The sequence below is a fragment of the Pleurodeles waltl genome, chromosome 6, assembly GCF_031143425.1.
Source record: "Pleurodeles waltl isolate 20211129_DDA chromosome 6, aPleWal1.hap1.20221129, whole genome shotgun sequence".
NCBI classification, from domain to species: Eukaryota; Metazoa; Chordata; class Amphibia; order Caudata; family Salamandridae; genus Pleurodeles; species Pleurodeles waltl.
Genome location: NC_090445.1, coordinates 103,724,219 through 103,749,617, shown reverse-complemented (window position 1 = coordinate 103,749,617; position 25,399 = coordinate 103,724,219). Strand labels below are relative to the sequence as shown.

The 25,399-nt window shown below is 46.0% G+C and overlaps 2 protein-coding genes across 4 annotated transcripts in view; one reads left to right on the top strand and one right to left on the bottom strand.

Moving 5' to 3' along the window:
- Window positions 1-21,311, bottom strand: part of MED1 (mediator complex subunit 1) — a 489,425-nt gene extending 468,114 nt beyond the window's left edge. The window contains exons 1-2 of one of the 2 annotated variants that reach the window (XM_069237453.1): window positions 21,228-21,311; window positions 684-868 (exon numbers count right to left, since the gene is read on the bottom strand). The gene's annotated coding sequence lies outside the window, so the exon portion shown is untranslated. Of the gene's footprint in view, window positions 1-683; window positions 916-21,227 lie in introns of both variants that reach the window. The other variant, XM_069237452.1, reaches the window with a different exon arrangement.
- Window positions 21,312-22,197: 886 nt separating this feature from the next.
- Window positions 22,198-25,399, top strand: part of CDK12 (cyclin dependent kinase 12) — a 358,486-nt gene continuing 355,284 nt past the window's right edge. Inside the window, exon 1 of one of the 2 annotated variants that reach the window (XM_069237454.1) lies at window positions 22,198-24,642. In XM_069237454.1, coding sequence (XP_069093555.1) covers window positions 23,603-24,642 — 1,040 coding nt within the window. In that variant the 5' untranslated portion in view covers window positions 22,198-23,602. The remainder of the gene's footprint in view (window positions 24,643-25,399) is intronic. The other variant, XM_069237455.1, reaches the window with a different exon arrangement.

The window sequence follows — 25,399 nt, the reverse complement described above, 5'->3', positions numbered from 1 at the left end:
AACATGTATCAAAAATCTACATTAAAAAAAGAATTGGATGCATAACTGAAGTGCACACCAACCCTGAGTTAGGTAATGATTTCCTAAACTAATGGAAAACCTTGAAATGAATCGCTCTGCGGCTCAAAGGGCAGGGATATCCCTTTTCAAAAGAGGAAGCTTTTTGTGCTGTAAGAAAGCAAAGTACTGTGCACTTCTCAGTAGATGGTTTGCATTAATGAGCTTTAATTAAAAAATGGCAGATGAGTTGAACATCTTTTTTCTTTACTTAGTGGACAGAAATTAAAAGCATTCAATAAAGATATGTGCATGTTGAAAAGGTAAAAGGGTACATAAACCTGGGTTTACAATTACAGAATATACTGGTAGGAAAAAACAATCCATGTTCAAGAATAGTGAATGCAAAATAGTTAATATAAAAAACAATGATTATGTACAGAATATTTTTTTTGTAAAAAGACCAACTAAATTTCATTCACAAGGAAATGTTCAAACGCTGGAAGCACAGAACATTACCGTAGCAAAAGTGGCACAAGTAAACGAATTGCCACTAAAACCACCGGGATACTTCCAGTACAGAAAGTTAATCGGATTTGGAAAACAACAGTCCTACATTAGTCCTTCCTTCAGAATTACGTAGTACAGCAAGATAATTCTCAATAATGAATGTGTCTACAACTCACTTCATGAAAGTGAGAGATGCAGATATGGCAGGTGCTGCGGGTCTGCTGCTGCCACACTGGCTCTGCCTGGCTCTTCTGCTGCAAACATGTCTTCCAGTTTGTGAATGTTACTTTCTGTAAATTGGGTGCTTCCTTTTCAGTTTGTGACTTCATGACGACGTGGCGGCATCCTTTAGAGTGGGGATCTAAGGATATGCAGTAGTGAGATAGCGGGCCTTCATAAGGAGTACATCTGATAACAAACAGGATAGGCAATCAGTTTTATATTTTGGAAGAATAAAATGCTAGACAATAAATTGACACAAGTATTGCTATCTGTACTGTTAGTTATTTTTCAAGGATAATTCGTTGTTAACAGACTGCATTCATAAGGTCTGATTCACTAAGAATTGTAAAAAAATAAGACTTACTTTTGGAAATTAAGGAAATGTATTAGCTGCAATGACTCACAGAAAAAAAGAAACACCCAGACAAAATGTATCCCTGCTGTCTAAATTACTGTTAATAGGTTAAAAGGTTATGACTGCTTTACAATTCATCTATCTCAAATCACCCTGGCTAAGCCTTGCCAAATTACCTCATTTTAGTATTGTAAACGTTTTTTCTCACAACTAGTCTCATACTACATACACGCACTCAAAATGCTCTCTGATGGTATCACCACCTATGTGATACTTACGGCATACTCTGCGCTATACAAATGACGAAAAACAATAATTACAATTTTATCCTTTCGATTAGGGTTTGAACTTCAGTATATACGACTATTCCTGCAAAGCTTCTACCAGAACCCAACTAACATGCACTGGTATACAATGTTCATGATGAGCATTCTTTCAGAACCAGAAGCCCCAAAGAAACTATTTAACCATGCGGACTAAGACACCTCCTAGGTTACTATAAAATAATAAATTACCAATGTAAATGGTAATAAAAACACAGGTCAAGGTCTTTCGTAGGACATCACGAAAAGGTATTAGAGAGGGTATTAAAAAAACAGACCAAGGCCACAGGCATTAAAATAGGAGTGAAAAGCACATCTAAAACACAAAACGGTGTGCAATCTGCAACTAATACAAAAGGAGAGGCCCGATGAACATGAAAAAGGGGAGTGATATCACAAGACTCGGATAAATGGACATCATAATAGTTAACAAAAAAAGAGTGGGGATGCAAGGCACATCAAAAGGGGTAATGAAAACAGAGCGGGGGCAATGTGATGTTGCTGGATAATTATAGGCAGGCTAACACTAGCTGTGCAGCAAATAATCTGTCCTGACCACTCTGAAAGAGTTGCAGGTCATCAATGATGAATGTATCTAAAGGTGGATGCTGCTTTTAGATTCATCTGCAGCCTTTGACACAGTCAACCCGATTGACCGCATTTCAGTTTTAGATTTAGCTGATTCCAATCTGATATGGGTCACAATTTTCTAGAGCGAGCGTGCCTACGGGGCATATTTCTTCCATTTCATTCAGCAGTGCATCAAGTTAAGAGTGGAGTATTTAAAAAAACCAAAAAACCTTGCCCACTCTCTTTAATCTTTATAATGACACCAGGCAGGTCAGTCAGGTTCTTTGGTTTTAAAGTCCTACAAGATGCAGATTATATTTAGTCTATTTGGTTGCGTGCCCTACAAACATATAACGGTTGAAGACCAATTTGCCCAAGATTCATGTAGTGGAGATAAACTATTGTGTGTGTAGAAAGCTCCTATGGTACAGCAGGTTATGTTCCGTCCAGCTAAGACCCACACCTGTATCCTGGTGTGTCATCTGTCAGATCTTTCTTTTGAGGCTTTGTTTCACCTTGCCCTTTTTGCAGGGTCTTCCCCTGTCTTTTTGCCTCTTTCCTCCTAATTTTTCTGACCAGTTTTTGTTAGCTTTGGGACTCTTGGCACTTTACCACTGATAACAGTGCTAAAGTAATTTTTGCTCTTGGTGTAAATTGTACTGTTGATTGTTTTATCCATGATTGGCATATCCGATTTACTGGTAAGTCCCTAGTAAAGTGCAATAGCGGTGCCCAGGGCCTATAAATCAAATGCTACTAGTGGGCCTGCAGCACTGATTGTACCACCCACGTAAGTAGGCCTGTAAACGTGGCTCAGACCTGCTACCACAGTGTCTTTGTGTACAGTTTTAAACTGAGTAATTCGATCTGGCAAGTGTACCCACTAGCCAGGTCCAAAACTTCCGTTTTGGTACATGTAGGGCACCCCTAAAATAGGCCCTAGGTAGACGAAGGGTGCATTGTATTTAAAAGGTAGGACATGTACTGGTGTGTTTTATATGTCCTAACAGTGAAATACTGCCAAATTCGGGATTCACTGTTGCAAGGCCTATCTCTCTCCTATGATAACATGGGGGCTGCCTTTAAATAACTTTAAAGCGCAGATAGAAATATGGAGTTTGGGGTCTCTGAACTCACGATTTAAAAATACATCTTTTCGTGAAGTTGGTTTTTAGATTGTGAGTTTGAAAATGTCACTTTTAGAAAGTAGCCATTTTCTTACTAAACCATTCTTTGACTCTGCCTGTTTGTGGATTCCCCGACTGGGTCAGTTTGACAGTTGGGGTGTTCACACCTCTCCGCTGGACAGTGACACAAAGGGAGCTGGGGTGTAGCTTGTATATCTTGATGAGCCAGAGTGGAGGGAGGAATGGTTGCTTGCACCTGAAAGGACTGTGCCTTCCCTCACACAATGCAGTCTTCAACCCTCTGGTGTGTGTCTGGGACCTGACCTGGACAAGGAAGGATCTTGCAAACACTTGAGACTTTGCTTTGAAGATTGACAACTTCAAAAGCAGAACAGAGTATAAGACCCAAAACCCCAGACTTTTAGAATCTTTCTGGATTCAAGAGGAAACTCTGCCCAGGAGAAGAGCTGAAAGAGGAGTACTTTTCCTTTGCTGTGTTACTTTGTGGGACTGGCCTGCGGTTGCTGCTTCTGCCTGAAAAGAGTCCAAAGGGTGAACTTTGCTGTGTGTCCTGCTTGAGAAAGTTCTCCAAGGGCTTGGAGTAGAGGCTGCCTCCTGTTGGAAGTCTCAGGGACACCAAAGATTTCTGCTTCCTTGACCTGCAGCACTGGGATCTGTGTGTTTTGTGCTATTCAAGAGGAGAAACCACTGCAACACTGCCAACACCGCCGCTGGCCTGCACCGTGACCTGCTGACGCCACACGGAGACTCACTGCCCGCTTCGCACTGCGACCCTTGTCTCACCGACACAACCACCGGACGACTTCACCGAGCCGCTGCTCGCACCACGACGTGTGGGCCCCGCACCCCGGCATCATCTGCTCATAGAGCAGCCTGGGCATCCCATATGCCACAGCTCCTGCTGACACCGCCGCCGCCCCCTGCACCGTGGCCTCTGGACACCGCTTGTGAGGTTCACGAAGCACCATCCCATCCCGCACTGCAGCCCCGGTCCACAAACGCCAGCATCATCGACTCCAGTGTCATCACTAAGCATCCTGCCTGCATCTTGGCCTGTGGACACCACCCGTGAGGGTCACGAAGCACCATCCTGTGCCGTTGGCTTGGGCCTACCGACGGCAGTGCTTCAGCAACGACGAAGCCCTTCCTGCACCGTGACCTGGTGGCACCGCTTCACACCGCAGCCCTGATCTCACTGGAGCCGTCACTGAGCTGCTGCCTGCACTGTGACCTGTGGGCTCCGCACGTCGCACCGTCTAGCTTCGCACCGCAGCGCTGACGCCATCCACGCCAGCGCTCCTGACTTCATCAGCCCGGAGTTCGAACTGCAACGCGTGTGACTTCAAAGGCCCGACGAACCACACATCGACTCCAGAACCGACACCACAACACCACTCTCCGGAGCTCACTGCAAGGATCACAACGCCCTGCAAATCCAAGGTACTGTTTGCGGGTCTTCCCGACACCGCAGCTTGCCTGCGATGCTGCGGCCAGCCTGAACTGTTGATTTTGTTGTTCACGGAGCTGTGATAGCCCCAGGTGGAGCTATCGACTTCAAGGAACTGTATTTCTGAGTAAATCTTGCAGAATTCATATATCTATTACTATATGGTGGATTTTTATTGTATTTAGTCTCATCTCAAATAGATAAATATTGGCTATTTTTCTATAACTGGTGGTGTCCTTTTGTAGTGTTTTCATTTATTACTGTGTGTTATGTGCAAATGCTTAATAAATTGGTTCTGAGATAAGCCTGATTGCTCGTGCCAAGCTAGGAAGGGAGTGAGCAGGGGTTATCTGAGCGGGTATCTCCCTTATTCTGACTAGTGTGAGGGTCCCTCCTTGGCCATGGTTTAAACCGACTGCCAACTAGAGACCCCATTTCTAAAAGGCTTCAATCAAGATTACCTGGTCATCCACTTTCCATGCGATGGGGAAAAGGAGATGGAGTGGGGGCCGTCTAGCAGAAAGTAGTGCCTCTTGTTTCTTTTAAGTACAAAAGTAAAGGTGATCAGGTTTGTATACCTTTCTTTTTGGAGTATGTGAATGCTCTCTATTTGGTCTTGCAGGTATCAGGCATTTTAAGATCACAGTGATTGCAAAACATGGTAGTCAGGTTGGAATATGGCCTCTCAAAAGACAACCACGTGCCAAGGATAAACATACTTTGCACTGACTCCTTGTTAAGCAAAGAATCCAATTTAAAGTTCTCTTTTCGATTTATTGGACAGTCTACAAAAACTGGTTTAACTTTTCTGTCTACCCTAGTGAATTTTAATGCTCCTGGTAGGGCTCTGTACTCCAGTGGAAAGGCCCTGCATTTCAAATGGACACAATAAAGAAGTAGGCCTTTCACATTCTTGGACCACTGTTGGCAAGAGATAACTATAGCTCTCCAGAGTGAATTGAAGAACCTTTTTTTTCTAAACCTTATTTAAACATCATATCATACTCAGTGCTATTTAATTTACATACAACTGGCTCCCACAATAAGCTGTCATAGCACTGCTTATGCATTCTAATTGTTGGAAGGATATTCCTCTTTACGTGCAGGAGGAACTGCCATGCTTCATTGACGTTTTTAGGACGGGCTGGATATAAGACTGGAGCTTGTCTTATAGAGCTGTTACACAGTATTTTGTGGGTTTTGGGCTACAGATACTTTGAATGTAGCAATTTATGGTGGTGGCTGTTGGAAATTAACTTAATTTGTGTGCAGCAATAATACCAGGTTTTATCAGGAATGGAATACCTCTGATCTCTCTACCAGGCAACCCTGGACCTCTCCACCCTGATCGGCCTCATTTGTGAAGAGGTGTGATATAGACAGGATATCAAATGGATACTATAAGGGGCAGTGACCACCAAGGTGAGAGGTGGAAATTCCTTAGGTTCCGCTTGGTATGTACAAAGCACATCCCACTTTGTATTGTGCATGAAGAGAAGTATAAACCTATCCATGTGTGTAGTATTTCTCTCAGTTGTAATGACGGAGACAGTCTGCAGAGTGTTGTTGACAAACAGGTCATCTACAGAGCTTAACTGATGTGAGGTGAGGAGGCATTGTGTCAATCTCTCTTGTGTAAGCGGGAGCCATGGGGTATTGACAAGGGGGATATGCAGGGCATAGAAAGTGTTGTGACCCAAATAACAAAGGAGTTTGGACGAAGCCCAGCAAGTGGCAGGAAGGGTCTGTATCTCTGCTGGGTTCCTAGGCAGCACTTCAGGCAGGAGGGTAGAGAGTGGCAGATTTAGAGCCGGAGTTCTTGCAGTTTTAAGATACAAAATCCTGGCATTTGGGTGATACCAGTGATAGGCAAAATGTAATTGTGTGACTAGATAATAGAGACAGAGGTCAGGGACCCCGATGAAGCAACTATCATAGGAAAGTGTTAGCATGTCCCAATGTATAAGGGGGCGGCGACAACCCCATATGAGCGGTGTGAGCCAGCTGCAAAGTGTCATGAAGAAACTGTTAGTCAAGGCAATGTGAATGTTTAGAAATAAATATAAAAAACGCAGAAGAACCACCATTTTAATTATGCAAAGTGACCCGCCATAAAGGTAACCTGATCCACCATTTAATATGGATTCATAGTTTAGCCATTGCAGGGCCTTAGTTACGGCGAACCACCTCAGAGCCATTTCTGTGTAGATAGATGCTAAGATAGAGAACTTTTTTAGCATCAAATAGAGCAATCGCCACAGAGGTATCTGGGTAAATCTGGTTAAGGACAGCAAACAAAGTGCAGAGATTAATTGAACTAGATCGGTGTGGTACAAAGCCAGACTGCATAGGGGAAATTATCTGATACATTAAGAAGGATAGACGTGTTAAAATAACCTTAGCAAGTATTTTATTGTTGTGGTGAAGCAATGAAAGGGGCTTCCCTTGTTTTAATAGCAATGTAATAACGGCTTCTGTGAGAGTAGGGGAAAGGATGCCTTGCATTAGGGATTCGGTATATACTTCTAGAAAGTGCAGAGTAAAAATAGTTTTATATGCCATGTGAAGCCGCCCAGGCCCGGGGCCTTAAAACCGCCACAGGTGTCAATTGCATAAGATATCTCCTTTTATGTAATAGGTGAGGCTAAAATTGTTGATGACTGCTCTCCAACCACACCATTGTGACTTTAGAGAGATTGTCAGCCAAAGCTATTTCAGACATGACAGTACAGGAGGTATACAGTTGCTTATAGTATGCTGTGAACGTATGCACAATAGTGGTATCATCTGTGGATACCGTTGTGACATACACAGTCTGGTATGATGGTCACAAAAGCTGAACCAGAGTACGGCCTGGTCTCTCCCCTCTTCCCATATCTGTGTACCGTGGCGTATGTGCCCAAGTGGGAAACCTCATGGGTGGCCAAGTCTTGAATTCCTGTAGCAATATGGATCTACTATGTAGTGACAAATTGTGCATGGGGGACAGATGTTGGCCATCTAGATGATGGAGTTTCTCCTCTACTTTGGCTAGGTAATTTCTAATGCTGCAGAGGATTCCGGCGTGTTTAGCTATACAAACCCTCCCCTCAAATAGACTTTATATGGCTCCAAAAGTGTTGAAAGTTTTTGTACAGAGCCAGTGTCAAGTAGTCCTTGATTGCATCTTAGACTTCTGTATGGAACAGGTCATCGTGTAACACACTGGCAGGGAAGCGCCAGTGCCTAACCAGTGGGCTCTGGCATAGGACACGTAGTGTCATCCTTACCAGGGAGTGGTCCAATGATGTGCGTGGGATAAAGTATGTCTGAGAGCCACAAAAGAAGGCTGGGGACATATATACCACCAGTGGGCCATACAGGTCCTGACACTGTGCGGAGCTGAGTAAAAAGTATGATCTTTTGCTAGAGGGTGACAAGTGCGCCAGGCGTCAACTAATTGAAAGGTCTCCAGCAGGTCAGTGAGGGCCTGTGAGGAGTGTGCTTTAGTGACTGTTGTGGATGCGGTGGAGTCAAGCCTAGGGTACTGTGTGATGTCAAAGTCCACACAAAGGAGGACATAATCAGCTGGAATGTGCCCCACGAGAGGCGAGAGTTCACGAAAGAAGTCCAGTAAATCAAGGTTGGGCGCATATACATTTACCAACATGACAGTCTTACCAGCCAGGACTCCACTTACTAGAAGATATCTCCCCTCGGGATTGGAGACAGAGTCATGGCTAAGAAAGGGGATGCTTTTACACTGTAGGAAAGTAGCACCTTTCTGACATCTTTAACCCCATTTTTCCCTGGTGTCCAAGACCCTAGTGTCAGGGTTCGCTCCCCTAAATTTCATTAGCAAGTAACTGTTACACCTCACAACTGGCATACTGGTGCACCCATGTAAGTCCCTGGTATATGGTACTAAGGTACCCTGGGCACTGGTACACCAGGGTCCCTCATGAGTTGCAACATGGATTGTGCCACCCATAGGGCCATGCAAACTGTGACTGCATGGCCATTGCAGCCTGTGTGAAATAATGCATGCACCTTTCACTCCAGATATACAGTATACCTTGTATCACGGTCATTGCACTCTGACCCAATAAGTTACCCCTGAGGTAGGCCCTTCAGTATAAGGACAGGGTGCATAGTTGTAGTAAGTTGGCTCTGTACATACTATCTCAGAGTGAGAGATAGTGTCCACAGAGTCCAAGGGTTCCCCTTAGAGGTTGATAGTGGCAAAATTAGATAATACTAATGCTCTACTTTGTGGTAGTGTGGTCGAGCAGTAGGCTTATCAGAGGATAGTGTTAAGCATTTGTTGTACACACACAGGCAATAAATGAGGAACACACACTAAAAGACTCCAGGCCAATAGTTGTTCTATAGAAAAATATTATTTTCTTAATTTATGTGCAGAAATGTCTTGCAGAAGAGTCTTCAGATGAATCCACAGACTAATCTAGGGTCTGACCCTCAGGGAAGCCCTTAAGTAACACAGGAAGAGGGCTGGACACTTACAGTCTAAGAATTGGCTTAGACACTGTAGGGGTATAGTGATCATGCAGCTATGCCCTCACCTGTGGTATAGTGCACCCTGCCTTAGGGCTGTAAGGGCTGTTAGAGGGGTGACTTACCTATGCCACAGGCAGTGGGTTGCCTCAAGGGAGTGCTATGTCGACTTAGTCTTTTTCTCCCCACCAGCACACACAAGCTGTAAGGCAGTGTGCATGTGCTGAGTGAGGGGTCCCCAAGGTGGCATAATACATGCTGCAGCCCTTAGAGACCTTCCCTGGCCACAGGGCCCTTGGGACTTATGTGTGTGCCAGGGCTGTGCCAATTGTGGAAACCAAGGTACAGTTTTAGGGAAAGAACACTGGTGCTGGGGCCTGGCTAGCAGGGTCCCAGCAGACTTTCAATCATAACTAGCAACAACAAAAAGCAAAAAGTTAGGGGGTAACCATGCCAACCGTGGCATTTTCCTACAATAGTTCTCAGTCTCTATTTTTGGGGCTTTGTAGGTGCAGGGAAGCCATCTTAAAGGTATATAGTGGACACTGGTCAATACAAGATGTTCTGCTACATAATGGCTTCACCAAACCGAGGCATGTTTGGTGTCAGACATATTGGAATCATGCAGCTATACTGATTCCAGTTCTAGTTACATGATACCATGTACTCTGGGGATTCCCTAGGAGATACCTCACGTCTGTCTGTACAGCTTTGGAGGATCTGCACGCCGGCCCATGCTGCTGACGACCCCAGACACTGTTCTGCCCTCCTGCCGCTGAGCCTTAGTCAGGCAGGAGAAGGCAGCAAAAATAATTTCCTGTAGAGGAGAGGTGTTACCACCTCCCCTTTAGAAACAGGTGTCTCTGGGCTGGGGTGGGGGTGCCTCTGAGCACCACCAGACTGCTTTGGAGGGCACATTTGCATAAACCAGCTTACTTCAGTGCAGGAGCCCCCAGCTCTCACTCTGGTGCAACAACACACAAAGGACAGGGGTGTGGCCACCTCATTCTGCCATCTTGGAACTAAGATGAGCAGAATCCCCTGGGAGCATCTGACTGGTGAGTCTAGCTGGATGATGTATCTGAACCCTCCTGATTGGTGGGTGTAGGAAGTTGGCTCTGTAAGCACTATTTCAAAGTAAGGAATAGTATGCACAGAGTCCAAGGGTTCCCCTTAGAGGTAAGATAGTGGTAAAAAGAGATAATACTAATGCTCTATTTTGTGGTAGTGTGGTCGAGCAGTAGGCTTATCAAAGGAGTAGTGTTAAGCATTTGTTGTACATACACACAGGCAATAAATGAGGAACACACACTCAGAGACAATTCCAGGCCAATAGGTTTTTGTATAGAAAAATATATTTTCTTAGTTTATTTTAAGAACCACAGGTTCAAATTCTACATGTAATACTTTGCATGAAAGGTATTGCAGGTAAGTACTTTAGGAACTTTGAATAAATCACAATAGCATATATACTTTTCAAATAAAACACATATAGCTATTTTAAAACTAGACACTTAGTGCAATTTTCAACAGTTCCTGGGGGAGGTAAGTATTTGTTAGTTTTTGTAGGTAAGTAAACCACTTACGGGGTTCAAGTTTGGGTCCAAGGTAGCCCACCGTTGGGGGTTCAGAGCAACCCCAAAGTTACCACACCAGCAGCTCAGGGCCGGTCAGATGCAGACTTCAAAGTGGTGCCCAAAACGCATAGGCTTCAATGGAGAAGGGGGTGTCCCGGTTCCAGTCTGCAGCAGATAAGTACCTGCGTCTTTGGAGGGCAGACCAGGGGGGTTTTGTGTGTGTGGGGGGGGGGGGGGGGGGGGGGGGACACAAAAGTTAGCACAGGAAGTACACCCTCAGCAGCACGGGGCGGCCGGGTGCAGTGTGCAAACACACGTCGGGTTTGTAATAGGAATCAATGGGAGACCAAGGGGTCTCTTCAGCGATGCAGGCAGGCAAGGGGGGGGCTCCTCGGGGTAGCCACCACCTGGGCAAGGGAGAGGGCCTCCTGGGGGTCACTCTGCACTGGAGTTCCAATCCTTCAGGTCCTGGGGGCTGCGGGTGCAGAGTCTTTTCCAGCCGTCGGGATCTTAGAGTCAGGCAGTCGCGGTCAGGGGGAGCCTCGGGATTCCCTCTGCAGGCGTCGCTGTGGGGGCTCAGGGGGGACAACTTTGGTTACTCACAGTCTCGGAGTCGCCAGAGGGCCCTCCCTGAAGTGTTGTTTCTCCACCAGTCTTGTCGGGGTCTCCGGGTGCAGGGTTGCAAGCCTCACGCTTCTGGCGGGAAACGCTGTTGCCTTTAAGTTGCTCCTTTGGAAACAAAGTTGCAGTCTTGGGTGAACAGGGCCGCTGTTCTCGGGAGTTTCTTGGTCCTTTTAGAGCAGGGCAGTCCTCTGAGGATTCAGAGGTCGCTGGTCCTGGGGAAAGCGTCGCTGGAGCAGTTTTCTTCCGAAGGGGGGAGACAGGCCGGTAGAGCTGGGGCCAAAGCAGTTGGTGTCTCCGTCTTCTCTGCAGGGTTTTTCAGCTCAGCAGTCCTCTTCTTCTTAGGTTGCAGGAATCTAAGTTCCTAGGTTCAGGGGAGCCCTTAAATACAAAATTTAAGGGCGTGTTCAGGTCTGGGGGGTTAGTAGCCAATGGCTACTAGCCCTGAGGGTGGGGACACCCTCTTTGTGCCTCCTCCCAAGGCGAGGGGGTCACATTCCTATCCCTATTGGGGGAATCCTCCATCTGCAAGATGGAGGATTTCTAAAAGTTAGAGTCACCTCAGCTCAGGACACCTTAGGGGCTGTCCTGACTGGCCAGTGACTCCTCCTTGTTATTCTCATTATTTCCTCCGGCCTTGCCGCCAAAAGTGGGGCCGTGGCCAGAGGGGGCGGGCAACTCCACTAGCTGGAGTGCCCTGTGGTGCTGGAACAAAGGGGGTGAGCCTTTGAGGCTCACCGCCAAGTGTTACAGCTCCTGCCTGGGGGAGGTGATAGCATCTCCACCCAGTGCAGGCTTTGTTTCTAGCCACAGAGTGACAAAGGCACTCTCCCCATGTGGCCAGCAACATGTCTCGAGTGTGGCAGGCTGCTAAAACCAGTCAGCCTACACAGGTAGTTGGTTAAGGTTTCAGGGGGCACCTCTAAGGTGCCCTCTGGGGTGTATTTTACAATAAAATGTACACTGGCATCAGTGTGCATTTATTGTGCTGAGAAGTTTGATACCAAACTTCCCAGTTTTCAGTGTAGCCATTATGGTGCTGTGGAGTTCGTGTTTGACAGACTCCCAGACCACATACTCTTATGGCTACCCTGCACTTACAATGTCTAAGGTTTTGCTTAGACACTGTAGGGGCACAGTGCTCATGCACTGATGCCCTCACCTATGGCATAGTGCACCCTGCCTTAGGGCTGTAAGGCCTGCTAGAGGGGTGACTTATCTATACTGCATAGGCAGTGTGAGGTTGGCATGGCACCCTGAGGGGAGTGCCATGTCGACTTACTTGTTTTGTCCTCACCAGCACACACAAGCTGGCAAGCAGTGTGTCTGTGCTGAGTGAGGGGTCCCCAGGGTGGCATAAGATATGCTGCAGCCCTTAGAGACCTTCCCTGGCATCAGGGCCCTTGGTACCAGGGGTACCAGTTACAAGGGACTTACCTGGATGCCAGGGTGTGCCAATTGTGTAAACAAAAGTACAGGTTAGGGAAAGAACACTGGTTCTGGGACCTGGTTAGCAGGCCTCAGCACACTTTCAATTCAAAACATAGCATCAACAAAGGCAAAAGGTCAGGGGGGTAACCATGCCAAGGAGGCATTTCCTTACAGTGGGTCACTGCATTAAGTATCCAGCCCTTCCTGTGTTACGTAAGGGCTTCCCTGAGGGTCGGACCCTAGATTAGTCTGTGGATTCATCTGAAGATACTTCTGCAAGACATTTTTGCAATCTGGACACTGGAACGGCTGCTGGACTTCGTTGGGACCCGAGGCAAGACTGCATGTAGTAGGAGGGCTCCTACAACTTTGTCCCCTTGCATTGCAAGGACCCTGCAACCTCCATGGCCATGCATCCTCCAGAGTCACAAGGACTCTGGCTGCACTTAGCAAAGCAAGAAGGAATCTCCTTTGGAATGAAGGAGTCACTCCCCTGCATCCACGGGCACCTCAACGCAACAACCGGTTTGTGGATCCTCCAAGGCTGTGCAACACAGGTGGTGGTTCTATGGCCTTCCAGAAGTCTGACCTGTCTTCTTTGCAACTGTGAAGTCTGTGGTCCCTCGCTGGAGCTGCCTGGCTGGAAGTCCTCTGCCCCGCATCTCTTTGTTGTTTCCAGGGCTTGTTGGCTGTTCAGCCCAAAGACCCCACAGCTCCAAGAAGCCCAAGCCCCCAGCATTACACAGCTCCAAGAACGACATCCTCTTTACAATTGCTGCGACATGTGCATCCCTCTTTTCTGTGCTGCTGAGGCCTCCCTGCAAATCCCTGTGTCTGCTGCCAGAGGGTCCTGTTGGGGAGGGGTCCCACGATTATTGCTGGCTCTCCTGCTTGCTGAGGGCTTGATGAGAGCAGAAGAGTCTCCTGGACCTTGCTGGTTCCCAAAATTCTGTACCACTCTGTGCATCCCTTTCTTGCATTTGCCAAGGCTTTTTGGTGGTTCTGCGGACCACTGACCCCTCTGCAATCCGACGACCGGCGTGGGACGGCCCGTGTCTGACTTCTGGGATCCACCTGCATTGCCTCGACTCCACACCTGCACTTCTTTGACCACTGTCCAAAATGAACGCTTCTCTAAGAAGGATGGGCATTGCCCCCTGCACTGCCTGAGCACTGCTGGGTGGCCTGGACTCTTTCCTTAGGTCCTCTTCTTTTGGAATCCACGCATGGGTTCTACTGACTTAGGTCCACGGGTAACGGCAGCAGCTGGACAACCAAGGTTCCCAGTGACTTCAACAGGAGGTTCCGACGCGACTTCACCCCACCTGGGCTCCCTCGTGTAGGTACTCCGCTCTTATGGGTATTCACGGGTGGGGGCACTCTAGAACCTACCTTGTCCGAACGGGTTTCCTCAGGGTCCTCTGGGAAGGGTTCTAAAACTCTCAACTCTAACCGCGACTTCCCCACGTCATCATAGGGACACTGACCCGGGGCTACAACTCTGCACATGTGTGCCTGGGAAATCTTAACTACTTACCTTTGGTGTTTTAGTGCTTCCCCAGTCCTAAAGGTCCTTGGGTGGTAGTTCAGGTTGGTAGTGATTTTTGCATTCCATTTGTTATTTTGTGCTTTTACTTTCCTTTTTCTGAGTACATTTTTAAATTTTCATATCTCCGGTTAGGGGATATACCAAAGTTAGTATAGTGTGTTTGTTATAATAAATAATACATTTTTTTCTAACGCTGGTTGCTCTTTCCTGTGTATACATCACTGGCTGACTTTAGTGGTATTTGCAACTACTTTACACCCTCCTGGATAAGTCCTAGCTGCTCTCCACAGCTACGCTTCTAGATCTCTGGTAATCTAGAACCTCTTACACTATCACCAAAGGTTGCCCAGACTCAGTACAGGGTGCCTCAAACATAGGTGTACACCATATACCGAGCCAGCCTCTTACAAACACCATGTTTATTCAGGAAGGAGAGGACTTGTGTTCCGTTCCGTGGGTTATTCAGGGCTCTTGTATTCCATGCCATGCATGATAGGATAAACAAGTATTTACAATGCAAATGGTCTCACATTTGCTTGAGTTAGAGCTATTCACATCTTAAATGCATAACTGGACTTTTCTTGCCTCATAATTCCAGGGGCCCTGCATGTAACTAAAGGGTTAGCAGGTCTACTGGAATAGTATTTCAAACAAGTCCCTTAAAACACAAACTACTCCCAGCTGTAAAACAAAAGTCCCAACCATAAGAGCAGGTAAAAAGACACTGAATTGTGGGAGGGGTTATTATTTTTGGAACCCCACTAACCTAGGTGTGGTTAAAGCTCACAGATAGATAACAAAATAGCCATAACAGTACATATACTACATATTCAACACAATCACATCCTAATTCATAATGCAGATACTAGCTAACCATAACAGATAAAGACTAATATATAATAACTATGACATGGGCCCCCAAGATCAAAATAGCAATTATCATAAAAGAATAATAAAAAGCTAATTATTGCAATTATTCAGATTTACCAGAGATAGAAACAAGACTTTTCCTAACTTGTATGGCATTTAAAATATATAGTGCCACCCTATAACATGTGAGTTATTAAGCAAACATTCCAGTGCCACCAGATGAGCTCTTATACTGTGTTCCCTAAAAAGAGGTTTAAGATAAAAAATTCTAAGATGTTCATAAAACTTTCAAAATAACAAAGTGCAAAGTGTTTTGTTTACTAGTCCCATCACAGGGGCAACTGGATGTCTCATGAGGACAGGACCTCATACTAGGGAATGCTACTAAATGATGTGCTATTCTCAGTCTTAGTCTTTTCAGAACGAACCGATGCTGCATGTTAGTAACACCAAGTAGGTAACCTTGTCTACTTGCCTCCAAAGAAAGGGACATATATGTAACAACAGTGGATTTTATGGATTCATTTGTTTTCCTGCTGTCCACCATATGTTACAAAAAAAAGTGTCCTTATAGATTTCTTAGATAACAATAACACTTCCTCTGGGTCCGAATTTATAATTATGTTGAATATATAGTTAAAAAAGGAGACAATACAGGCGAGCCATGGAATACGCTGTGCGTTATCCAGTTTTAAACAATCTAGAATAATTTGCTTAGTGAAAACGGTGTCCTCCTTGTACCAAATACTACGCCATAGGAGCAAAGGGCTCACCTGCAGCACATCATCCAAAAATTGGAGACCCACCTCTTGATGTACAATCCACATAGATGCTGAATTAGGTAAACATAGGAAATGTTTTAAAAAACGATTTTCCTCTAATTGTAAAGGGGAGCTTTTTGTGTAACCCCATACTCCTGCTGCATACACTACCGTGGATAATGCTCTATCCCTACAGATGTTTGCCCTAGTTGATATGGGTTGACTCCCTAAATTTCTAGCAAGTCTAAAAATAGTGCAAGAGTTCCTTCCTAGCTTATCCCTACCCGAGTGAATATGGTGTTCCCATTGGTCTAGAACAATACACCCAGGTAACTGAATGAGTTAAAAGTAATAAGCTCTGTGTTATGGATACAAAAACATTTCTTCACCATTTGTCCACAGGCCATAGTAAAAGTTTTAGATTTATTAACCACCATACCCTTTAAGGTCATGAACTGTTCTAAGCCATTCAATAGTTTTTGAAGCCCCAGTGGGGTCCTAGAAATCAGGACAACATAATCAGCATAAGTAATGCGGTTACGGGTCGCCCTGCCACATATGTAAGGGGGGGGGGGCCGTCTGGATTTCCCGCAGGAACTTATCCAACCCATTAATATATAAAGAAAACAGTAACAGGGCGAGTACACAACCTTGGCGAATACCTCTTCCAATTTTAAAAGGGGTGGTCCTTTCTCCCTGTTGCCCAAAGCGAACTTTGCATGTTAAGTCTGCATATAAGTGAGCAATGAAGTCAATGATATACCTTGGGCACCCATATCCAGTAATGTGGTCCAGAGAAGGGCATGCTCTACTAGACCGAAAGCACTACTAAGATCTGCAAAGCAGAGGAAGAGCGCCCTTTTTTTTGTCATTTGTCTACTTCCCTATGATCAGGTCTAGGTCAACATATTGCTCAAGAGTGTCCATTCCTGTCCTAAATCCGTACTGGACAGGTGAAAGAATATTATCCAATGCCCAGTCATTAAGTCTAGCCAGAATGACCTTACTAAATATTTTCATGGATTGGTCCTACAATGATACTCGCCGATAGTTTTTGATATCTGCTTTATTGCCTTTCTTTTATACAAGTGTATGAAGTTGGCTCTGTATATACTATTTTAAAGTGAGAGATAATGTGCACAGAGTCCCAGGGTTCCCCCTAGAGGTTGATAGTGGCAAAGTTAGATAATTCTAATGCTCTATTTTGTGGTAGTGTGTTTGGGCAGTAGGCTTATCAGAGAGTAGTGTTAAGCATTTGTTGTATACACTCAGGCAATAAATGAGAACACACACTCAAAGACTTAACTCCAGGCCAATCGTTTTTTTTATATAGAAAAATATATGTTCTTAATTTATTTAAGAACCACAAGATTCAAGATTTGAAGTAAATACATAAAATGCAAGGTACTCCACACAGGTAAGTAAGGAACTTTGAATTAGAGCAGTAACATACACAGTATAGAATAAAATGGCAGTAAGCTATTTTAAAAGTGGACACTAAGTGCAAAAAACAACAGTTCCAGGGGGAGGTAAGTAAGGATAAGTTTCTGAGGTAAGTAAAGCACTTACAAGTTCAGTTTTGTGGGCATAGGCAGCCCACTGTTGGGGGTTCAAACAGGCACACAAAACACTCACAGCGGCACAGGGGCGGCCGGGTGCAGTGAGCAAAGTTGGCATTGGGTTTTCTGTTGAAATCAATAGAGGGACCCGGGGTCGCTCTAGTGATGCAGGCAGGGCACAGGGGGACTTCTCGGGCTAGCCACCGACTGGACTAGGCAGAGGGTCGCCTGATGGGCCCTCCTGCACCGGAGTTCGGTTCCTCTCAGTCCTGGGGGCTGCGGGTGCAGTGCTTGGTCCAGGCGTCGGGTTCTTTGTTCCAGGCAGTCGCGGTCGGGGGGGGGGGAGGGAGAGCCTCTGGATCCTCACTGCAGGCATCACTGTGTGGGGACAGGTGGGTCATCTCAGGTTACTCACGAGGTGCAGTCGCCTGCGAGTCCTCTCCGCAATATTGGTTCTCTGGAGCTCAAGCCGGGGCCATCGGATGTAGAGAGTAAAGTCTCACGATTCCGGCGGGAAGGGTGAGTTCTTTAAAAGTTGTTTCAAAGTTGCAAAAATGTAGCTGTAAGCGAACAGTGCTGCTGTTCTCTGGAGTTTCTTGGTCCTTCAGTTCAGCGCAGTCCTCTGAGGCTTCAGAGGTCGCTGGTCCCTGTTGGATGCGTCGCTGTGCAGGTTCTTTGAGTCTGGAGACAGGCCGGTAGGGCTGGGGCCAAGTCAGTTGTCATCTCTGTCGTTTCTGCAGGGCTTTCAGGTCAGCAGTCCCTCTTCTTTGTGTAGGTTGCAGGAATCTGATTTCCTGGGTTCTGGGTCGCCCCTAAATACTAGATTTAGGGGTGTGTTTACATAAGGAGGGCAGTAGCCAATGGCTACTGTCCTGGAGGGTGGCTACACCCTCTTTGTGCCTCCTCCCTGAGGGGAGGGGGGCACATCCCTAATCCTACTGGGGGGAATCCTCCAATCTCAAGATGGAGGATTTCTAAAGGCAGGGGTCACCTCAGCTCAGGGCACCTTAGAAGCAGTCCTGACTGGTGGGTAACTCCTCCAGCCTTGCCGCCAAAAGTGAGGGCAGTGGCCGGAGGGGCAGGCATCTCCACTAGCTGGGATGTCCTGGGGTGCTGTGACAAAAGGCACGAGCCTTTGAGGCTCACCGCCAGGTGTTACAGTTGCTGTAGGGGGAGATGAGAAACACCTCCACCCAGTGCAGGCTTTGTTCCTGGCCACAGAGTGACAAAGGCACTCTCCCCATGTGGCCAGAAACCTGTCTGGTTGTGGCAGGCTGGCAGAAACTGGTCAGCCTAGCACTAGGAGTCGGACTGGTATTTAGGGGGCATCTCTAAGATGGTGACTGAGTGATTGACTAATACAGGGGTAGCTGTAGGTGTACACCCTGGGTGGTCATCACCATTCCTTATGTCCTCCAGTTCTAAAGTGTGGTGTGTATCAGTTACCATGTCTATTAATCTAGGTGGTCCCTCTATACCCGCCCTCATTCTAGCTGCTCCCAAAGACAAGCGGCTTTCGGCAAGGTCAATTGCCTTAGTGATAACCCCCACCGCCTGTACTAAAAAGGAATTGACTGTTGAGCAACGAGGTTCAGTATCTACCTTCAGAGCTAGTTTTCCATTTACCCAAAGTTTTATGATATATAATAACACCCACTTCAATAAATCTATTTGCAACTGTAGAAGGGCTGGCATCCAATATAGGAAAACAATAATAGCACACTTAAACGCCTCAAATACTTGTTCAGAAAACCTTATGGTTACACATTGTTTTATAAACAGCCTAATCAGAGCGTTAGTAGATCCCAAAGCCAAGAGAGTAGGCCCAGCCCAGCCTCGTTCGGGCCTGCTCTTCGCCCGGGCACGCACCTGGGTGCTTTCCACACAGTGGAAGCGCGAATCTCAACGTATGCACCCTTGGGTGCTGCAGAGCGTCATTGGCCGCCTCCTGCTGAGTCTGTTTGAGCCCTTCGCCCCCTATTGCCAAGAGCAGAGTGTTGCTACTGTATGATACATACCACAAACTTAGTCGCCTCTAAGTGTTTGGGTGAACATAGTATGAGGGTGCTTGTGACTGGTGTTTTTGAAAGCTCAGAGCTGAGGCTGAAAGTAGTGCGAGTTTCTCGTGGTGCTTGTCAATGGGCTATAAAGGTATTCAAACTACATGTTCAATCAATACCTAGTCTATTTGCAGAATATACAGAGTAATGAACACACTTGTTTCTATTGCAATTACAACTTTACAGGGAATTGTGCGAAGAAATATGCATAGCTGTTAAACTACTGTCCGTGCTACAGTTATGCTGTGCAGGTTTGTAGAGTGCACTATCACCCAGAAAGGAATCCTGGCGCTGAGCAGGTGCAAATTTAGCTACACCTACGACCTAGTGGGACTGCTCAAGTAGCAAGGTCTTCAGATTCTGGAGGAAGTCAAGAAGCAAACGAGGATCTAACATGCAGGTGTAGGCCATTACATGCTAAAGGAAATGGTTTAGAGGTAGAGGGTTGTAATACATACAATAATGATTTATAGGCTTGTTACTATATCTTAACAGGCATGAAAAGTGGTTATTCAGTTCATCTCGAGCAAAGATGATTAGTTTGACTTGGTATGAATGATAGATAATACAGAGCAGCATGAGCGGAATATGGTGCAGACACGATTATTTAATAACAAGGAACCAGAACACCTCTTGTGGAAAATGAAAGAGGCGATGATTAAGGTAATGGTGCTACTGCCAATGGTAGGTCCAGAACAAGGAAGTTACCTTTTAGACTCAGAGACTGTAACTTATTGAATGTATGCGTTCACCATGTTCACATTAATATCTTAATTTATGTGATTTATATGTTTCTTTGCTACTTCCTTTTCTTTTAGTACTATTGTTAGATATATATATATATATATATATATATATATATATATACACATGTATAGTTGTAAGAGGGGCGATATGTTATATGTACATTAAAGCGTTATAGGCTGGTTATTATTATAGAAGATTTTATGTCATTTGTACAAAAATCTAATGAGAGATTTGTTGGCAGTTGGAAAGCAGCACAGGTCGTGGGTTTTTCATCGGAGATAAACACCAACTGGCTCATTTCATGTATATTTCATTGAAACCATTTTACTACGTGTGTGAGAGACAAAGGGCAGGCAACGAAACTGAATACGTGCAGAAAGACAGATAAAACAAAGTGGTGGAAATAAAGATTGCCTGTGAGATGTCACTATGGAGGATTTTAAAAAGGCGTATGGAGAAAACTGGTATAAGTCTACCTGTGACGCTTCGAAGGTCACAGCCTTTTTAGAAAACTCACCCCCAACACACACTTTTATCACCCCATTCGAATCCACATACATACTCTTTTATAACAAAAGGGAAAACACGCGGAAGAACTACAAAGGGGAGCATGTAAAGTGATGAGGCACCCACGGAAGCAAGAGTTCTTAATGACTGATTGACATGGAATCACGCATGGAAATACTAGCGCTTGAAAGCGAGGGTTATTTATCAAGTGTACAATCAGTCCTAGAAAATCGAAGAGTAACTGAATGACTACGCGAGCTCGATCATCAAGAAAAGTTACAGCTGACAACTATAATATTGTGGGAAACTGGCAGGCCCGAAAGACCATTAGAAGGGATATCCTTCTAAACAATCAACCACGAATGCGGCATAGTCACCACTTTTGTTCTGTGCCCCTCGGACCACCCGGTCTTGCTCTCAACCCTCAATGACACCCGGTGTTAGCAGCAGACATAACAACCATAAGACCGGGACAGTACCTGTGCAACAACCGCTGATGAACACAATCACATCCTCTCTGGAGTCTCGCGAGACTTTGGCTCGCAACTCACGCGCCCAACGGCATTCTAACAGAGCGGAAATGAGATTTTGAAATTCATTGTTTACATTTTATTAGAAACTCTAAAGTGCTTTCTTTCTATGAACAAAATATCCGTAATAATGGTAAAATTGTCAGCGTTTTGTCTGATCCCCAGAGAGACTCACTTCGAAAATAGAAAGAGGACAAGGCCTTTTCTCTTCAGTGTTATGTACGTGGGGCCGCCATTTTGAGCTATAGCATGAATGGTTCTTTGCAGCGTGTCGAAACCTAAGAAGACTATTTTTTTTTCTTACAACTCTACATATTTAACTTCGAAGAGTGATATCTCACGTTTCGCTAATAACTTCAAAGTCGATGGAGAGACATCCGACGACCATCGCTAAGTCAGGCATACGGCTCAATGCTTCTTAAAACGACAGTGAGCAATGTTCTGCCTAACCTTAATATGGCTACACGACGCCAACATGCGTGCGAAGGCGCAGGTGTAAATGAGCGATCTAAACTCAACGTGAACTGTGCCTGCACCGGGCCCCCAAAAAACTGGCAAATTATAGCACGACAGACAGCCATCTTGTAACGCTGGTTAGAAGCAGAACAATCAAATACATTTAAAAATGAGAACGACTCTGAGGCATATCTGCATATTCTTTTTTATCATTTCGTGTCTAATTTTGGTTGTACTCGTATGTTGTAATCTTTTGACCACTTTGAAAGAATATGAATACGAACAATATTATGTTGAGTTGATAACAAGACACACACACACACACTATTTCAAATATTTGTTTTCACGATGCTAGAATTGATCAATGGTCGTTCACACACGCGTCACTATTCCAAGATGGCTCCCGCGTTAGATTGAAATGTCTGTGGACCAGAACGACGGTCCTTCTTTTGTTTCAATTGTCCTTGAAATCAGCGCTTTTTAAATTCCTGTCAGGATTTGCTTTTAGTGTCATTTTAGTGTGTTAATAGCCGCCGTCACTTAGCTTGCACTCTCTTCAAGTCATTCCAGTGTTACCTGTGACGCTTCGCACTCTTCTGTCGCTGAACCTGAATCGGGAAACGGCGGTTGAGTTCTCGCGAGGCAGCCAGTTCTCGCGGGAGCTCGCGCAGTTCTTGCCTCAGTGTGCAACCCCAGCGCCGCTCTGATCTGACTGAAGTGACGGAGCCGCCAGCGACAGTGAAAGCGGCCTATACCCCCAGTCGTGTCAGAGAACCGGGCCTCCCGGAGCAGGGGCACGACATCTCTACCGGCGAGCGGGATAGTTGGAGCCAGGGACGGCAGCCGGGAAGCAGTCTGGGCCTGATCGCGGGGAAGGGGGAGGAGCCCCTGAGGTACCGGAGTAAAGCCCCCAGTGCAGAAATTCTCTCCGAGTAAGTTACGAAAGTGGTAACCAGCCCAGAGGAGCATAGAATAAAGGCCCTCTGAGGAGGGCCACAGTGGTGGTCCCCATGGGGAAAGCGTGGACTCCCTAAACAAGTGGACAACGAGAAAATAGGCACCCAAAGAAGGGTGAAGAAAGTGCGGACTCGCAACGATTATTAGATTTCCCTAATGAAAATTCGAAGAACTGCCGTTTACTCCCCACCAGGGAGAACAATCTTCTAAGGAGGACGGGTCCTTCATAGAACGAGCCCTCCCTCACTCCACAAAACACCACTCTGTAGAGCATCAGGAAGTATAAACGAGGATAAAGAGGACCCACGGAGGAGACAAATGCTTCCATAACAGAGTGAGAGATACCCTGGGGAGCAGGGCGGTGTTCTGTGAGAGGAAGGAGAACACTGTCAGGTGCAACTGCCTTGAAAGACGCGGGGCAGGGCATTAATAGTTCAACAGATTACCCCTAATCCACAGAAGAGGAAGAAGTACGCTGTTATTGGAGGAATCGCTACCCTATTGAGATGCAAGCACTTACAGAAGGTCGAACCTCCCATTAGCTAGTGCAATGAGCTAACCCTTCGGTGAAGTTTTACAAATAGCCTTGTACAAATAGCTCCTCGTCCTACTGGCTATAAGGACTGCACTCAGAAGTCAGTTCTGACAGCAAGTTTGTGACGGAGCGACGTGCCTTTGGAGATCGCAACCCCCGTTGTCTGTGCATGGAAGCGCAAGAGAACCCCTGGGTTAGCTGCCGAGCAACGTGTATGTTGTATCAAGTGCAGACATGTCAATGTGAGCAGGGCAGCCATTGCCGTTTATCAAGAAAGTGGGACACTTTCATTTACATTTTCTTGTGACGTAAGCGGAATAGTAACTGCAAGGAGGTTATATACAGCCCTTTCCATTTTCCTGAAAATAGGAGAGGAATGCCAAATCCAGAGCGACATGGGGCGAAGAAGGATGTTGGATCGTCCTCGTCCTTGGCCCTCGCCCAGCAAAGCAACAGCAAAGAGAAGCACAAGCTGATCGTCAAGCACAAGAAGCATAAGGCCAAGTATGCAAAGGATGGCTGCGAGTCAGTGATGGTTACCACTCTGAAGCCACTAGTTGAATACGATGATATTAGCTCGGACTCTGACACCTTCCCTGATGACACAGCCCTCCGACTTCAGAAGCGGGAGAATGACGAGAGAAAGGCTGCTGAAAAGAGCGACAAGTTGCACAAACACCGGCACCATCAGCACAAGCGAATCCGAGAGCTGATCAAAGGGAAACAGACAGAGAAAAAAGTAGAGAAAGCAGCAGAACAGCCAAGCAAGTCGTCTTCGACCAAAGACAGACAATCTGGATCCTCCAAGAAGCCAACCGAAGAGCACGCGGAGTATAGCAAACCTGCTCAGTCTTCGAAAAGCAGCAATAAGGAAACTAAGTTATCCAAAATAGCTGAAAAGGTGCGTAAGGAGAAGGCCCGGAAAGAGCGGGAGTTGAAATCTGGACACAAAGATCGCAGCAAAAGTCACAGAAAAAGGGACATATCGAAAAGGTACAAAACCTCAGACAGCCCAAAAAGGAAAGCAAGGAGCCCTCGGAGGAAATGGCCTGGTAGCCCCAAGCAGGGTGACAGCCCTCATGACTTGTCTTACTGCCAAGACTATGATATTAGTCCACCACGTTCTCATGGTTCCAGCAACTATGACTTGTACAAGAAGAGTCCCACCAGCTCTTCCCGCAGGCAATCTCCTAGTCCCTCCTACAAGGAGCCTGCAGCCTACCAAACATGTGTTCGTTCTCCTAGTCCGTATAGTCGGAGGCAGAGGTCGATCAGTCCATACAGCAGGCGGCGCTCTTCCAGCTATGAGCGTGGGAGTGGATCATACAGCGGAAGGTCTCCTAGTCCTTACGGCCGCCGGCGCTCCTCCAGTCCCTTTGGGATAAAGCATTCCCGGAGCAGAAGCCCGACAGCGAGGTACGTAGAGCTGATTGACTTGTTCCACACCAGGTTCCTCCAGAGTTTTGTGTGGAGCTCCTGATGCTACCACTCATTGGCGATCTTACATGGGCCTGTGGTTTCTCCAGTTCATATTTAATCTTGCTTGCTGACTATCAAAGTCATTTTAGGAGCTTTGCTGACCAGCATGGCACTAGGGAGGCGTTCCGTGTCCGCAGCCCAGTGATTTTCGGATTTGTGTGATGATGCTTTATATCAAAATTGGTGTGAAGTTTGAGAGTTCACACGATTTGGGAAAACCTTGTATATTTCATCTTATGTTTCAGAAAGCTGCTTGCCTTCCTTGACTAATCGAAGAACAGGCATGGTCCTAGGGTACTGATTTTGTTCATTGGTGATGATATACTTCGGTATAGTGTGTTGCCTGGCAGACACATAGCAAGTGATGTGGGTCCGAACTGATAAAACGTTGCAGTCGCCCACTACCGTGTAGTGATGTTCATGTGAAGTTACAATTAAGGTAAACTGGTGTGCCCCTGCATATCATGTGAAGACACACACCTTTAGTGAAATGTTTGGTTATGTAGTACTCGTTCAGCCAGGAGCTCTACTGTTGTGTCTTATTGTGTAGAGTTGAACTACTTTTGCTGCTGCACCTAATTCTAACAGAATTTTACAAAAACTTGATGGGTAGGATGCTTGAGTTAATCTCAGCCATCTGTAAGTACTCGAGCTTTACCCCAGTCCATCTACTCCCCCACCCCACACTGACGAG